The sequence below is a fragment of the Schistocerca gregaria genome, chromosome 1, assembly GCF_023897955.1.
Source record: "Schistocerca gregaria isolate iqSchGreg1 chromosome 1, iqSchGreg1.2, whole genome shotgun sequence".
NCBI classification, from domain to species: Eukaryota; Metazoa; Arthropoda; class Insecta; order Orthoptera; family Acrididae; genus Schistocerca; species Schistocerca gregaria.
In genome coordinates, this window is record NC_064920.1 from 1,086,038,220 (window position 1) to 1,086,056,699 (window position 18,480).

General features: G+C 41.2%; 1 protein-coding gene across 1 annotated transcript in view; it reads left to right on the forward strand.

The window, feature by feature from the left end:
* LOC126281913 (dnaJ homolog subfamily C member 8-like) overlaps positions 1-18,480 on the forward strand; it is a 78,959-nt gene that overhangs the window by 24,548 nt on the left and 35,931 nt on the right. The window contains exon 2 of the mRNA XM_049981244.1: positions 292-450. Coding sequence (XP_049837201.1) covers positions 292-450 — 159 coding nt within the window. The remainder of the gene's footprint in view (positions 1-291; positions 451-18,480) is intronic.

The following is an 18,480-nucleotide window of genomic DNA, read 5'->3' on the forward strand; positions in this document are numbered from 1 at the left end:
AGTCCTCTGTTACTTGAGTAGCTGCTGCTTTTGTGTTGCACACACATAACCTACAGTTTAATGTGGGCTCAGAGCTATGGTGCAACTCTGAATTTTTTCATCTTAACAATTTTTGTTACAGATGTGAGAAATAAGTGAAACATAAAAATCCTAGGATTGAGGAAATATTTAACATCAGGCCTTTTTATTTTTAATCTGGCACTTTACCATTAAGCCACTGAGTGCAAATTCCTATGATTTGTATCATCGATTTAAGTTTAAAAAATTACCTGTTTTATTTTTATTTTATAGGTGAAGGAGATCGAAAAACGTGATGCTGTACTTACACCAAAGCAACAAATTGATCGCCTTTTGCGACCGGGATCCACCTATTTTAACCTCAACCCATTTGAGGTTCTGCAAGTTGACTCTGAAGCCAATCTTGATGAAGTGAAGAAAAAGTACAAGCGTGTATGTATTTATATATTTTCATGTTACAAGCTTTGTCAATGGTAATGCCATATTTAGTAAAATGATCATTATTGCTCATATGAATTTCCTGCATGTTAGGTCTATTCTGTTAATCAGAGAAAAATATAAAATAAAAAAAGAAAGTTGCCCAGCAGTTAATTTTTTCCAGCCCTTTCTCAAATGCTGCAACTAAGCCACTTGAACATCATGTATGTTTTTTACTGTATATTGTAAAGATTCTTTTATTTTTGGAATACTCCAGTAACCTTGTCATGAAATGGGAGGGCCTAAGTTACAATTTTTTGGGGGGGGGGGGGTATGGGAGGGGGAGGAATGTGAGTGAAATGCAGAATTCAAGGTTGCAATTTTGGCACGGCATATGTCCCTCACCCCCCGGATTTCTGAGTATCCCAAAAACTATTAAATGTTCACACTTGAAAATTTCAAGCTAATTTTCATGTTTCATCATATACAGTTATCTTTGTATCTTTAATAAATTGTCTGAAGTGATTGAGTGAAGTATACATTTAATCAATGTAATATTTCAAAGGGGATGATGCATTGGTATAGGAATGACGATACATAATAAGGGATAGGAACCTGATTATTTCTGTGAACCTAATATTATGAGTGAGTTGATAAAAAAAATTAAGGAAATGTAGTGTGATATGAAGTTAGTCACAACAATGCATTGTGAATGTTTATAGGAACAAACTAAAACAGTCTGTGTATGTAGTGTGTCTAGCATGCACGAGTCAGCGTCACCTGCTGTGCGTAGGCAAAGCATTTCCAGCAGGCAATGAAAGAAAGGACCCCCCCCCCCGTGCCACCCTCTCTCCTCTCCACTGTTTACATTCCTTTCAAAACTCCCTCTTCCCTTTCAAACTATCTCCTCCACTCCCCACTCAGTTGATAGCAAAGACTAGAACAGTAACATGCAGTTGATTCACTTGTCAATATCATGACTTGAAATTAGGTATTTGTGCCATTGAGACTTGAAATTTCCACAATGTTGTATATGGGATTGTCTGAGAGTTCTATGTGTTTCATATGTAGTGCAATTTTAAAGGAAGGTCATCTAGGGTTGAGGAAATAAAAGGAGCTAAGACACACGTGTAACAAGAACTTCCACTCAGAAATTAAACTTCCAGAACAATGTTTCCTTCGTGGAGAAGTCATAACAAAAGAATTTCTTGATGTTCAGAAGAAAAAATTGACAGAAAAAGTGATACTATTATTACTGTCAAGGAGGAGTGGAACTCATACTGAAAGCCACTAAAAGAAGTGATGAATGGGTGATGAAACTAAAGGCATGAATTACAGAGGAGACTAAGTTAGTAGCACTCGACATGAGATAGCATCTGTTTTGCTTAGGATGGTATGAAAAGTAGCATCCAAAGAACTTCCAAGTGGTGGTCATACACAGTGTACCCATATTTGCTTATCTTGAAGAGCATGCAGATTAGTGCCAGTTTTTACTTCCCCACTTTTCGATCTGATAGGAGAAAAAGCGTGATGGACTATAAAGAAATAACTGACTGACAAGTATGGGGATGACATACTCATCACAGACATTACATTAAAAAAAGAAAGTTATATGCTCTGAAAATACTGATCGCAAGATCCTTACAAATGCCTGGTATGAAGAAACCAGTAAAATAAGTCCTCAGCATGAAAGGTTGTCAGTTGCGAAGGCAGCTGCTCATACCATTTAAGACATTATATCACAAGTTTATGACACAGCTGCCCACAAATGTCAACTGAATTCTTGAGTGATGTAAGATCTGTAATAATTGAGTCACTCAAACTATTCTTGGAAACTTTGATCCTCACAAGTAAATGCATCATCGTGGATTGTTATTGCACAAAGTATGTAGCTCTTACACATTCGATATCATCGGTGTGGCCCCACTTCTTTTTCTTTTAATACTACATGTCATTCGAATGTAATTATATCACAAGTTTAAGTCAGAATATCTTGTTGAAATGCTGGAATTTATAGGATTTTCAGGTAGTTGGTAAATCCCAATAACTCAGTACCTGGAAGGAAGAAGGAAAAATACAATGCTTGACATGTTGCTCTGCTAATCAACTTGTACACCAGAATCCCTTTGTACAGTTGGACACATTTGACAATCATGTGAACAACAAAGATTTATCAACAACTGTTATAAAAGAATTGAACAGCATTCATTCAATACCTAGAGATATTACACCACTCAATACAGATGCTGCATGGCTATATGGCAAGAGTTTGCTACTACCTGGGTGGGTGGGTTCATGGAAGAGGCTACAAAAGACTTGCCATTCCAGAAAATTAAAGTGGTATGCCTACCATTCATAAACCACCTCCCATCTCATTGTGACACCATACTCACTTCCCTTCAAATGGTGAACCAGAAATGTCAGGCTTATGGCCAGAAAATCTAGTTTGTCACATTCAACCAACCATTTTACTTTAGAGCAAAAGAGATCCTAAGCAACAGTAGTGATTCTGATTTAAATAATGTGGGTGTGAGATTGGGAGTATTTCAGCTAATGTGTCATTTGTATTATTGGCAATATAATGGGGCGGGAGGGGGGGGGGTTGATTGAAATAATTGTATGTGAATGTTTATGATTAAAACAGTTTTGACAAGGTGATACCTGTCCATTCATATGTCAAAGCTGCAAGGGGTTACACTCGTGCCTATCTAGCATTAGCACAGGAGGTTATGAAAACAATTGCCTTGACAGCAGAAGCAGTATTTGTGCACAAAATATTCTGTCAGACTGTGACAAATCTACAATTTTAAAAGTGTATGAAAAATACAATTCCAGTTGATAGTAACAAAATTCCACAAGAACTGGGTGGAATTGGTTACATAGTTCATCTTAACCTAGAGGATGAGACATTTTGCATCTGACACCATCTAACAATTGCTCCTGTTCTTTCATGTTGCAGGCCACTTTTTTATGCCAAGTGTGCTCATCTATCTGCAGCACATCTTGGACATAAGCAAAAAGATGGATTCCACTGAATATTCAGTATTTACAGCTGATGGATCCTTCACCATCAGTTGTTCACAATAGTTCTGGTTGTGTGTTGTCACATTAGCAGTTCTTGTTGTGTGTTGTCACATTAGCAGTTCTTGTTGTGTGTTGTCCCATTAGCAGTTCTTGTTGTGTGTTGTCACATTGAACAGGTGCTGATGTGCTCAGTGTAAAGCTATGGAGATTTGTGCTGAGGCATGGCATAACTGAAGCTGTCCTTATCCAGTGGATATTGGGGAATATGTACCTACAGAACAAATGTGCAGTGGTTGAGGACTTGCAAACAACTGAGCAGCACGTAGAAATTAGATTGTAAATTACTCATTGAAGCTGATGCAAAGAAGCTATGTGACTGCTTTTTGAAGTACCCTCTATTTCGTAAAACGGATGTGATAATGGTCTTTAGCAGTGGAGTTGTAGGAGAGAAAAGGGTCAACTGTCTTACAGCCAGAGATATTGGGAAGAAAGCAATGTTGAAGGCTGTAGGTGAAAATGTACAAAATGTCAAATTAGAGTGTGAAACCAAAGTTCTCTCTCATGTGACTATTGACCACCTCACACTGTTTCACAGGATATGCATTTTGAAAAGGTCAGATGACGATTTGTTCTTCTTCACATAAGAGTTTTCACCATTCACAATGTCTCTTGTCTCTTGCGGGAATGAAGAAGGCAAAAAGTTCTTTTTGTATGCAGCATTCCAATCTGTCAATGAGAGAAAACTAAATTTGTTGTTGTAGGTGGTGGTTATCTCCTTCACAAAGTGCTGTGACCCAAGCACTCCTCATTTGAGTTGATAGTTGCCTAATATGTATAATATATCAAGGCATGGTACAGTCAGAAAATAGCTGTTTTGTTTGATTGTTATCCAACAGCGCCTGGCCAAAAGAGTACAAAGGACCCTGAACATAATTTCTGAGTTCAGGCACATTCTTCTTTGGAAAGGATATTTGAGGAGACAATCACTTTTAATGTTTCCCAAGAAGTTTTTTTGTCTGTTGATAAAAACAGATATCACAGCTGCTGAATAGGAAATTTGAAGCCGAACACATGGAGGGGTTTGAGGCTGAAGAAGATGCAGGTGTGCTGATCACAACTATAGCTATCAGAAAGGCCTCTCATTTTTAGGTTGTGGTTACTGCATTAGAGGATGTAGACTTGTTAGTCATTCTCACTGGTCTCAGGAGTCTCACACGAGGTATTATATACCTTCAGAAGAGTTGAAAAGGCAAAATGTCAGATGTCTTCCATTTATCGACCTTGACATTCGTCGTCAATCACCTCATCACTTTCACTCGTGCCTTCAGTGGGTGTGATTTCACGTCATGCTTCTTTGGACAGGAGAAACTGAAGTTGCTCCCGATACTACAGAAACATGTAGACCTTAAAGAGACAAAATATTTGTGTTCCTTTTCAGTACGTTCAGGATGAGGAAAATGTTGCTGGAGGAGGTGGATTGGCATATTTGTTGGCCCTGGTCCTTCAAATAGGAGGAAACATCTTTAATTCAAATCTTGTGTACACTATAATTCACTTTATTTACACTTTTTGTGAACACATGATGTAAACGCTTGTTAATTAAATTTTTATATGCTCTTTTTTCAGTTTGTTGCCTTGTCCTGAACAGTGATGTCCCATCAAACATCCCCTCCACCATTCTTCAAAATGTTAATTGAATAAATGTTTACTTCACTGAATCGTTTTAGAGAGGTTATTGAAGATATAAAGACAACTGAATGTGATGAAACATGAAAATTGGCTTAAAATTGTCAAGTTTGGAAAATTTACCAAACTTTGAAAAGCTGTATCTCAGAAACTATTAGGTCTTCTGCTTCTGTTTTGATTCCAAAGTGTAGCAAATTCAGCCTAGTTTAAAAATCTGTAGAATGAACGTTGTTGAAAATGGGCTCCTTCATGGTCAAAATGGGAAAAAACTAAAAAAGTCCAAAAACTGCAAAGCTTCAAAAGTGATTGGGGAGGGTGGGTTTCTATGGTCAAATTTTGAATCTGTTACATTCTTTACAAGGGAAAAAAAGAAACCTACTACAATCACTCAATGCAACTTATGATGGGCTAGGTTACTGGATTAAAACTTAAATGCTCATTATTTTCTGAATCTTGTAAATAGCAACAGTGACAATACATAAATTGTAATCTGGTTTCGTTAAATTTTAGACTTTACTCAGCATGTTTGAATACACAAATAATATACACAGAAAAGTGATCTTTTTGTAATGGATATGCATTTTAAATTTGGTTGATTCGTTGATGCTGTTCTTAAATTGAAGCAATTTATTGGCAGACTCTTACTTCTGAAGAAAAAGGAAATCGTAATGTAGATTTGAACAGTCCTGAAGCCTGTTCACTACTCCTGCTTCCACTAATATCGCAAGGATGTTATAAAGTCGATCTGAAGGTGTGCCACACACTGAAGGGATGGTTGGCTGTTGAGGGGAAAGTCATTAGCAGCCAACCTCTGGGGAACCTACAGTGCATCAGTTGTACTGGGCTTAACCAGACAAATGGGACTGTGACTGGGTGAACTGTAGAGATCACTAGGTGTTTGTGGGAACACCATGTAACCACACAAACACAAAAGCAAATCTGTAAATGATGTGGGTTGGCTGTTACATGTCATAACATTGGTTATAGATAAAAATCTTTGTGAGTTACATATTCTGTCATCTTAAATTATTTGTCATTGATAGTTGTAGATACGAGAACCAACAATCCTTATCATTCATTTTTTAAAATTCAGGGACAAATATATACTTTGAAATAGAAGACCATTCTCATTTGCTTGGTAACTGTTACCCATTAGCTTCAGCCTATGGATTCACTGACTCATTCAAAAAATTCTTCGTAAATGTTTTTATGTTTTTAAAACAGCTGTAGTTTCTTCCACATATCTCTTGGCGCAGTGCACAATATTATACTGTTGTAATAAAGAAGCATTTACTGCCAATACTAAAAGTAACATAAAACAAATGGTAGTCCAGAAATCACCAGCAAATGGATGCTGCTGCTAGTCATCCAGCTGAGTTGTTGATTTCAGTGTCGCGTCATGTCATGTCATGTGCTGCCTCTATCATACATGGTCTAAGATAACAACTTACTTGGCTGAACGAAATCTTGCAATGAATACTCAAATGTCTTCGCCGATCTCCAGCTTGTACCTCGAATAAAATAACAACAGTGATCAACATATACTACATTTAATATTTTCTTGTTTTCTTATCTTTAAATAAGTGCCCAACAACAATGCTTCTGTCTAATCATTCATATATTAATTACTCAAGGCCCAAAGTCAACATGCGGCAAGGTTGCATCATGGCTGCTTCCAGACTAACTGATCAGACTAGTCCCTCTTTTTCCTTTCATATAAATCCCGAGAAATTTACGTATATACACTCATGGAATGTCTATGAACTTGCGGGGCAGTGTGTTGTGCTCCAAAGATATACTATTGCTACATCCAAGCAGCTATTTCTACTCAACAATTCTTTTTAAATAGTTGTCATGCGTCATCCTCAAATGTTTTCTTCTCGGTGCACATAAAAATAGAAAAACTGATGATAGCTTAGATTTAATTCATCCTATTTCCACCCAGAGTATCACATGTCAGTAAGAACTACATTAGTATGCACATCACGCCCTTAGAGTCGCCCATGATACTGTATTGCCCACAAAGCAGGGTCATTTGTCCAGTGGCAGATTTCATTGAAAACAGCTTAAGTAATCACCCTGCTTGGAGCAAAAATTGTCATGTGTTTGTAAAATAAAAGAAAATCCAAGAAATTAAAGTGACTAAGACAGTTCCTTTTACTGAGAAGGAGAAAATTACTCAGAAGGCCTTGCAATTCTTGCTTTCCCATCTTCCTTTGCTTCCATTGTGTGAAAAGTGTATTCAAAGACAGTACTGCCATGGAAACACAAGCAATACGTGTTGCATAAGCAAATATCCATGTAAATGTACAAATGGTAATGCCCATTGTATAAAGTCTGCAGCTACTTGTAAACCAGTTCCAAAACAGAGTAGAGCAGAGAGCATTCAACCTCAAAGCTACATGCACAAAGCAGTTCAACCTGATCCGCAGAGTCTGGATGACAACAAAAAATGAAATACACACCAAAAAAGTCAAAATCAAAAGAAACTTGGCACAAAAGCATCAGATAAGAGGAGGTTAGTATTAACTGTGAATACACATATTAACAAAATAGCTCATTGTATTTCTACTCTAATTGTCCATGATGTCACCAAAGAAGAGGCATGTTGAAAGAAAATCTGTAACTGCTCCTGAATTATACTGAAATTTGAGTGTTTTCTTAAACATATGGAAGGAGTAAAGCTTGTGACACAGCACTGGCAGTTGTGCCTATCCATACAAGAGATTCATTTCAAACCTTCAGACAGGCTACACAGTCTGCGGGAAGTGTGACAGAGAGGGTGAGAGGGACAAGGGTGGAGCAGTAGTGTTCATTATGATACATGCCATTCCGTACATGTTATCCTCACCAACCATCTCGTTGTGCAGCCATTCAGGTTTACTCACCATTAAGAGTACCTGAGTGCTCCCTGTACCCTCCACCCTGTAAATATGTTATGTTGAGACCGGAGGGCCTTAGCTATAAAATCCATTGTGCTGTTCTCCTCCTTTGCCATTCAGTGAATATCTACTGCAATGTTACTCTACATACAATCCCTGGCATTGAATAGTCTACAGGTTTCTCTTGTCTGTTTTCTCAATAAAATGAATGTTGAATTTTCCAGCACTGCAAACAGATCACCCACAGCTATTGACCTGTTACTTGGCACTCCCACAGTTTAACACTCATTTAGAAAAAGCTGAGGATATGCACTCTAGTGATCATTTTCCAGTTAAAGTGTATTCGGCAGATACACAAACACATGCAATCAACCCACATAAACGGGGTCTTAAACAAAGCCCACTTGATGTTTACAGCATTCTTATTGTGTCCCAATATCAATCGCAGCATCCAGGAACTGTGACATTATCGAATGGTTATTGCGTTGTTGTTACTCTTCCAAACGGCATCCCATACAAGCAAATCAGTTGTCTTTACGTGCAGTTACTCGAACCCTGGCTACTTGAGCTTTGCACTTCTCAGTTTAAAAAGAATAGCTTGATGTAGTCATTGGGTCGAACTGCGCACATCTGCTTTTGTTTCCCTCAGCTAATTAACTGCAAATAATGACCTGTAGCTGTGATCCTGCAGTCAAATAGCATATGTATGGTTAGAATTGCAAGTTAATAAAATACACAGAAATATGAAATAAAATTTAAATGAATAATTTAATAACAAGGATTCTATTTTAACATTTGTAATTGATGTAGACAACAGAGAATTAAGTTGAATAATGTTTATTCAAGAAAGGACTTCTCAAGTAAATGGAAAGTGGTCCTACAATTTTTAGTTAAAACACAAACAGAAAATACGGTAGCAAAATCCCAAAACTAACTTATAATCCATGAAAACTAAGCCCATTTCATGACCATAATACTGCACATTAAACATTCACCAGCTCAAAATGGTTCAGAGTTAAACCTGATGGTTTACAAATTAACACACTTGATGCAAAGAATAGTAACCCATACTCAGTTTGCAAAAGTTAGTGTGTCCTACTCTGGAACACATTCAGAGCTCTCATGTTAGTCCCTTCAAAAGGTACAACTGAATTGTGCACTTTACCATGGTCAGGTCTGCATGCTTTCAGCACTTGAAACAGTGTTGAATTGCTCCCTTGAGCTCTTCACTCAAGAAGTCCCAGTCTCCACTTAACTCCTATAGTGTTCCACCACTGTCTGCTTTTCCATTGGCTGAAGGCCATCCCCAACAAAATACATAGTTCTCTTGTACTACAGACATGATTTAACTCATCTTGACCACTTCCTAGACTAAACTTACTGTGTAAATTGTTTCTTGAGGAAACATTATCATATATCCTATATGATCATGCAATATGATCAGATCACATTTTAACCTTCCTGTGGGTAAAATGGATATTACAATTTGATTTAAAATCACTCGTTTTTGTAGATGATTTAGGTGTTAGTTAGGAGGGGCATTTCCTGACAGTTGTTTTGTTCAAAGGGAGGACGTGGCCCAGCTCCACCCCAGTTGAGACATAAAGAGACATAACCCTCCGTACATTAAATGTACGTCATTTATTTGTATCACACGTAATGTATTAAATGACTTTTCATTTTTATGATACCCACTCCTAGTGTCGATGCAGTGGGCAATGGAGTCGTAAGGTACATATTTCCGCCCTTGCTGATACTCTGGGAAACCTAAGCATGTGCTCTTCTCCTGCTACACTACTTTATATGTGCATGTCCTAAATCTTCTTTCATCAATACTTTAGGTTCACTGTTCTCTGTAAGTCATTTCTTGGGGCATCATCACAGCCCTTGACTCAACTCTATCCACAGTACTCGCAACCCTTCTGTCGGCTCATTAATTAGAAGGATAAAGGTGCTAATAATTACCCTGTTGAATTTCATGGAAATCTGTTTTAACATCATTATGATGTGCAGTGTGTTAGTTGAACAAAAGATGGGATAGACAATTTAAAAAATATACACTGTGTGATCAAAAGTATCTGGACAATCCCAAAACATAGGTTTCTCATATTAGGTGCATTGTGATGCCAGGTACTCCACATCAGCAACCTCAGTAGTCATTAGACATTGAGAGAGAGAACAGAATGGGGCACTCTGCAGAACTCACAGACTTCGAACATGGTCAGGTGATAGGGTGTCACATGGGTTGTACACCTGTACGCAAGATTTCCACACTCCTAAACATCCCTAGGTCATCTGTTGACTGACAGAGACTGCCGACAGTTGAAGAGGGTTGTAATGTGTAATAGGCAGACATCTATCCAGACCATCACACAGGAATTCCAAAATGCATCAGGATCCACTGCAAGTACTATGACAGTTAGGTGGGAGGTGAGAAAACTTCGATTTCATGTTCGAGAGGCTGCTCACAGGCCACAAATCATGATGGTAAATGCCAACTACCACCTCACATGGTGTAAGGAATGTAAACATTGTACGATTGAACAGTGGAAAAATGTTTTGTGGAGTGACGAATCATGGTACACAATGTGGCGATCCGATGGCAGGGTGTGGGTATGGCAAATGCCCAGTGAACGTCATCTGCCAGTGTGTGTAATGCCAACAGTAAAATTCAGAGGTGGTGGTGTTATGCTGTGGTTGTGTTTTTCATGGAGGGGCTTGCATCTCTTGTTGTTGTACATGGCCCTATCACTGCTCCCACTGTTGAAGAGCAATTCGGGGATGGCGATTGCATCTTTCAGCACGATCGAGTACCTGTTCATAATGCACGGCCTATGGCAGAGTGATTACACAACAGTAACATCCCTGACCTTAATCCTATAGAACACCTTTGGATGTTTTGGAACACCGACTTCATGCCAGGCCTCACTGACCTACATAGATACCTCTCCCCAGTGCATCTCTCCATGAAGAATGAGCTGCCATTCCTCAAAAAAACCTTCCAGCACCTGATAGAACATATGCCTGTGAAAATGGAAGCTGTCATCAAGGCTAAGGGTGGGACAACACCATACTGAATTCCAGCATTACTGGTGGAGGTCGTCATGAATGTGTAAGTCATTTTCAGCCAGGTGTCCTGATACTTTTGAGCAGTTAGTGTATATGTTCACATGCTGCCCATTTTCAAGTTTCTAACTAACTACTTTCTTTGTATGACCGTGGCTGTCAAAATTTGGACTCCAAGGCACGACATCCTTGCTACAGAGCCACTGTGAAAATATTCCAATGTCAGACATGTCTTACAACAGTGATTGATATAGAGTGTAGGAGAAAAAATGGCACTCCCCTGGTGGGCTCACAGTTCTTTTGTCAGTTAGTGTGTGGTGCACGCAGGGCCCTAAGCTATTGCAGTCCATTCTTCCTTCCCTGGCTGCATTTCCTTCACCATGTCCCTCCCTCCCTATCCTCGCTCCTTCTCCGCTGCCCCCTCTTCCTTCTCTCTCATTGCTCTGATTTGTGTCAACCTGGCTATCCACCTGGTTCCTGTATTCCTTGAGGTTCTTTCATCCTTTTTGGGGTTTATTGTCCCCTCTTGGGATTTGACCTCCACTTCTCAATTTTCTGTCTTTAGTGTGAGCCATTTGGGGAAGAACTCTCTCCCTAGTGCCTGTGGTGTGGATTCCTCTCGCCTCTTCCTGCCCTGCCACAGCTGTTCCCTCCACCCTGCTAGACACCAGCACATGTAGCCAGTCCATGTCGTGGGGCTGTTATGTACCCAAACGGCTGAGCCCCCTGACAACACAGGGATCACTGTGCTGATACCTGAGCTGTTGCCTCATCTTTATGTCAAGGAGTGGTTGCTTGTCATCTTGGAGCATCGTAAGCCCCGGCAACAGCCGCCGTGCCAGGCAGAACTTGCTGTGGCTGGGTGGCGCCCATGGGAAGAGCCCCTGACCTGAGCGAGTAGGTGGTACTGGGTGGATGTTTGGTGAATGAAGTATATCAAGCTGCAAAAATCTGGCCATTCTCAAATGACCGACTCTCTGGATGATAAATGTTACCAAACGGTGCTTCGTATGACTCTACAGCCATCTCTTCCCTGGTCATACCCTGGAACGAGGGTTAGACTTGCCATAGTGGGATGAAACACTTTCTCGGCTAACTGGTCTATAATAGGATGGAAGGGAACACGTTCCACTGCCACAAACCTGTTGTTTTTTTGTGGAGAACGTTGAGGACAAGTTTTTGCGAAGTGGAGTCTTTTTACCAATGTGATGTGAAGCCAAACGTCTCGCCACCCATAAGGTGCTTTTGGTGCTTGTGTTTTGGACATGCCTTCTTGCTGTACGGTGGACCCTCTGTTTGGTGACTGTGGACACCCACTCCATGAGGGAAGCCCCTACATTCGGCCACCTGTGTGTGTAAATTGTTATGACTGCCACTCTCCCCAGATTGCCGAGCTTACAACAGAGAAAAGAAGATCAAAGAGTAAAAGTCCCTGGATCACCTGTCTTATGCTGAGGCTCATCATAAATGCAATCAACTCCTGCCGAAGATGCCATTTCCTCCCTTGTGGACTTTAATTCACACCATGCCTGTGGGGGAGTGCCTCTTCGATGGATAGGGGTCTTCTAATTGACCAACTTATTGCAGACTTCAATTTGTCTCCCCTCAATGAGGGTTCCCCTACCCACTACAGTGCTACTCCAGGGGCCTTTTCTTCTGTTGACTCGTGATCTCCTCCCCTGCTATCATGGCTTCCCAACGTTGGTCACCCCATGATGGTCTTTGTGATAGACCGCTATCCAGTGATTCAATCGTTTCCCTGCCACTACCAGGCAGACAGGCCCCCTCGTTGGGCAGTCCACAGAGTCGATTGGCTTTTACATACATGTGTTGTGCACTTAGACAGCCCCCTCTCGGATTGTATTGATGTGGTCATGCAACAGGTCTCCGACACGATTCTTCATTCTGCTGGCACTGCTATCCTACTATCCACAGGTCCCCCTTCATTGTCTGCCAGTACCGTGTTGGACCGAGGATATTGTAGTTGCTATCCAGGTCTGCCAACGGGCACTGTTACAATTTAAATGACACCCCTCACGAACCAACCTTATTGCTTTTAAGCATTTCCGTGCTAAGTCTCACAATGTCATTAAGCAGAGTAATAATGAATGCTGGGAGCACTGTTTCCTACCTTGGGGTGCATGCCCCTTCATCACATGTTTGGTCCAAGCTCCTAAGCCTTCTGGGCTGGCAGGGCCTTATCCTGCAGTGTGTTTCATACACTGATCCGTCAATCCTTGCAGAACACCTCGCAACACACTTTGTGACAACATTGGCATCTTATTCCTATCCTGCTACCTTTCTCTGGCAGAAACGATGAGTTGAAACACCCCACCCCTCCACCCTTCTGTTTCAACCACTGCCAGGCTGGAACATCTAATGAACCCTTCACTGAATGAGAGTTCATGTAGGCTCTTACCTCTTCATATGACGCAGCCCCAGGCTCAGGCTCCATCCACAACCAGATGATCCACCACTTGGATGTTACCGAGAGGCAGCATCTACTCAGGGTCTCCACCCGCATCTGGCTCATGGATGTCTTTGCCTTGCAATGGCGAGACAATGTTGTTATCTATGTCCTTAAGCCCAGAAAGAAACCATCAACTCTAGACAGCTACCAACCAATTAGCCCCTGACCAACGTACTTTGTAAACATCTGAAGAGGATGGTTAGCATCAGATTATGTTGGACATTCAAATCTAGGGGGCCTTTAGTCCCCTGTATCGTTGTGGCTTCCAAGGAGGACGATCTACAACTAACCATTTACTCAGACTGGAAACGTCAATCAATAGGAGTTTACTAACCACTAATGCCTTTTCGTGGCCTCCTTTGACCTACATAAGGCGTACGACATAGCTTGGTGCCATCACATTTTAGTTACCCCCCCATGTCTGGGGCTTTTATGGTCCCCATCTGATTTTTATCTGCGAGCTTATATCCCTTCGGCTTTTCCAGGTTCGAGTTTGCATCTCACTCAGCACCCCTCGGACCAAGGAGAGCGGTATCTCACAGGGTTCTGTGCTAAGTGTCACATTCGTCCTCATCACCATCAATGGACTTGTACCTCCTGTTGGTATCTGGTTATGCCAACGTTGTATGTGGACAGATTTTTGCATCTGGTGCCTCTCACACTCAATAGCATTTGCTGAGCGCCAGCCCTCAAGACACCATACGGTGGGTTTCTGCATGGACCCTCTCACATGGCTCCAGGTTTCTCCCTCCAAAAAGCGAGTTATGCACATTTGCCTTCGACCTCCAGTACACTCCAATCCAGAACTTTATTTAGGCAACCAATTCCTAGATATTGTAGCACAGTCCCATTTCTTGGGGCTTATTTTCAATAAAAAGCTGACATGGCTGCACCATATTCGCCACCTGAAGGCTATCTGCATGCAGAAGCTTAATGCTGTCTGTCTCTTGGGTCACACATCTTGGGGTGTAGATCGTGCTACTCTTCTCCAGTTTTACTGTGGTCTGGTTTTGTCCACACTATATTAGGGTAATTAGGCTTATGGCTCAGTCGCTCTTTCCACTCTGAAAATACTTGACACCGGACTGACCTATTCCAGGCTCTCTGTCACGCCTTTGGTCATCTGGCGTCCTGTACATTCAATCCCAGCGGAGTTCCAGGGTGCTACCATCTTCTACACTTAGGCTGATAGATAAGGTGGGATACGCTTTCATGTCTCCTATTGGCTTAAAACACCATTTATTGCCAGCATTATGTTGTGTGTTCACAGCATAGCTGCTTGGCATTAACAGGGCTTACCATTTTGTTACCTATGCCTCCTTTCACAGTGTTTTGATATGTACCAACTAAAAGAGCAGCTTGCAGGCTACAGACCGAACTTATTGTTGTCACCCTTTGGTCTCTGCTATCCTTGACCATCTCTCAGCCATTGGCCATGCTGCCTGCTAAGTTGTCTTTCTGGGTCCCAAATCATGTGGGCGTCCCAGGGAATGGAACTGGCTGACTGTTTCACTAGAGAAACAGATACTGACACCCCCTTCTCTTACATTGTTTCAGCTGCAGATATGCAGATCTACATAAAGTCTCTCTGCCCAAAAGTGGAATGACATCTGGTGTGCTGCTGTTCTCAGTAATGAACTCCACACAATCAAGGAGACAACAGCAGTTTGGCACACTTCCTTCTGCTCTTCTCAGGAATAGTCCACTGTCCCATGTGGTCTACACATTGGTCATACCAGGCTCACCCAATGTTTTTTCTCACGTAATGTGTCAAGTGTGGCTGTGGACCTAGGCTGACGGTATCCTGTATATTGGTGGATGTCCCCACCTCTTTTGGTCCTTTGTACTGCGTATAGTCTCACAGATTCCTTATCTTTAATGTTAGCAGACAATTCACGAATGGTTGAACTAGTCTGCTATTTCCTTTGTGAAAGTGGTTTATTATCAGATATAATGTTTGGCTTTACTCCTGGAGCAGGGGCAGGGTGGTTGTGGTTGGTTCTTCTCTTCAGTTTTCTCGGTCTGCGACCCACGACCACTTCCTCGAGCAGTGACCGCTATTTTATCCCTTTGTTTTTCCAGTTTTTGTGTTTGGTCTATCCTTTTATGCCTTCTGCTGTGTGTGAGTTTTAACTTCCTCATTTTATGGTTTGACACCTCTGACTGGATGTGTCCACTTTTAGCAGACCCTCTCATTTCTGGGAGTAACTTTGGAATCTCAGGACTGGTGAACACACCATTTAATCCCATAACCCCTTCTCAGCTCATCAATCAATCACAGATGTGGGTATTCTCCCTCTACAAATACGACGGAACCAACTCTAGGTTTCTCATGCAAACGCCATTCAATGATTCCCTGACCATCCCTTGTATCCTATCTTCTGATATCTGCCCTTGGGTGGGTTTGCCGGTTGGCACGTGTCTCACTTTCCTCTGTTGGGATCTCCACTCCCTGGAATGTGCATTGCGTATTCTTCCTGCACCCCACCTTGGGTGGTGCCTCGACCACAGATCAGGACCAACCTATTGCAGGGTCTTCTACAATGGTGGTTCTGAGATGATAGTGGCATGAAACACCATTTACTGCCAGGATCATGTATTGTGTTCACAGCAGAGCTGCATGCCATTAACAGGGCTCTCTGGTTTGTTACTCAGTCCTCCCTCCACAGAGTTTTAATGTGCACTGACTCAATGAGTAGCCTGCAGGCTACAGACCAATGCTACTCTCATCACCCTTTGATCTCTGCTATCCATGACCTTATCTGTGCCCTTGGCCATGTCACCTGCTAAATTGTCTTTCTCTGGGCCCCATGTGAGGGTATCCCAGGGAATGAATTGGCTGACAGTTTGGCTAGAGGGGCAGATTTTTACTCCCCATTCTCTTTCATGATTCCAAGTGCAGATATGCTGAATCACATCAAACCTCTTTTCAGATTATGCTTATCCATTACAAATACCTTAGAACTGTGACTGTATATTGAATGTAAATAAAGTTATACAGAACTGCAACCAGTCACTTTTTTGAATAATTGTTTTATTCCGTAAACCGGTTTATGAACCTTTTCAGGTTCATCTTCAGATGGTTTCAGGAAGTTACACCATTACTGCTAGCATAATGCTGGGTGCTGGCTTGCGACAGTATAGGCGGTTTTTTTCGGCCAGTGTCCATCTGTCTGCCTCCATTTTGATGTCCAGTCACATCATGCTTCTGCTATCTTGGCTGACATATTTTGACTCATTATTTTTATTCTGATATAATTTGGAGTCATGTTTTCTGAGACACTTTTTATTGACTCTTATTGCAAGGATGGCTGTCGCAAGCCAGCACCCAGCATTATGCTAGCAGTAATGATGTAACTTCCTGAAACCATGTGGGACCCATTGCCACACCCCCATGAAAAGGCTGCTCTTTTATCCCTTTGGTTTTCCAGTTTTTAGAGTTGATGTACCCTTTTATGTCTTTTACTGTGAGTATTTTCAGCGTCCTCGCTTTATAGTGTGACCGCTCTGACAGAATCTGCTGAATCTTCAGAGAGATGAACCTGAAAAGGTTCGAAAACCAGTTCATGGAATAAAACATAATTATTCAAAAAAGTGACTGTTGCAGTTCTATATAACTTATTTACAAACCCCTTTTCGCCCAAAAGTCAAATGACATTTGGTGCACTACTGCTCTCTGTTACAAACTCTGCACAATCAAGGTGACTGCATCAGTTCAGCACTCTTCCCTCTGCTCCTATCGGTAGGAATCCTCTGTCTTATGATGTCTACGCATCGGTCATACTAGACTCACACATTGTTTTCTCTTGCGTAATGAGCCACCTCTGCAATGTGGTTGTGGAGTCAGACTGACGATCTCCCATATATTGGTCAAATGTCCCTTTCTTTTGGCCCTTCATACTGAGTATAGCCTTCTAATTTCCTTCTCTTTAAAAATTAGCAGATGATTCATTGAATGTTGAACTGTTCCTCAGTTTCCTTTGTGAAAGTGGTTTTTATTTTCAGTTACAAGGTTTTGTTTTCCTCCTGGAACAGCGGCAGGGTAATTGTGATTGGAGCCTCTCTTTGTGTTTTATAGGTGTGGGACCCATTGCCACGCCTCCGTGAAAAGGCTGCTCTTTTATCCCTTTGGTTTTCCAGTTTTTAGAGTTGATGTACCTTTTTATCTCTTTTACTGTGCGTTTTTTCAGCGTCCTCGCTTTTTAGTGTGACTGCTCTGACTGAATCTGCCCACTTTTACCAGGTGCTTCTATTTTAATAGCGTAACGTTTGAATTGTGGTACTAATGACCTTGCTGTTTAATCCCATGACCCCCCTCAATCAATCAAAGAACTCCATTTACTTATATTTGTGAGTCATTGTAAGGTACATGCCATCCACTGCTACTGATTATGTGAAAGTTAACAAGGAACAAGAGATGAGTATGTGCAGACTGATTCCTAGATTTGAGAAGTTCCTAGTGAACAGCAAAGCTCATCCATCCCATTAAGTAAGCTTACCAGGACAGCCACAAGAGACAATTAGTATGCTTTATTTTTATCAGTTTCACTTTATGATTTTACAGCAGCATCTTCAGAAATGGAACTCACAGTTTGAAATATATTATCTGGCTGATTACTTTAAACTGTAAATTACAGAGCTGCTGATGATGCATAAAAATTATGCATACTGGTTGTGACTTGTGGGTGTCCTGATAAATGTGATTTCAACAGTCACTATATTCCTTGCAAGCAGTGTCTACTTTAGCTACATCCTGTTAATGATAAATCTGGTCAATAGATCGCTGCATTAAGCAGGCTAGTGTTTTGACTTGGTGCATTGCAGAAAAATCCTGAAGTACTGTATTAATGGAAGAGGGAACTATAACAGTTTAGGAATCACTGCTCTATGTTAAGGGAGGAGCTGTTGTAAGGAGAA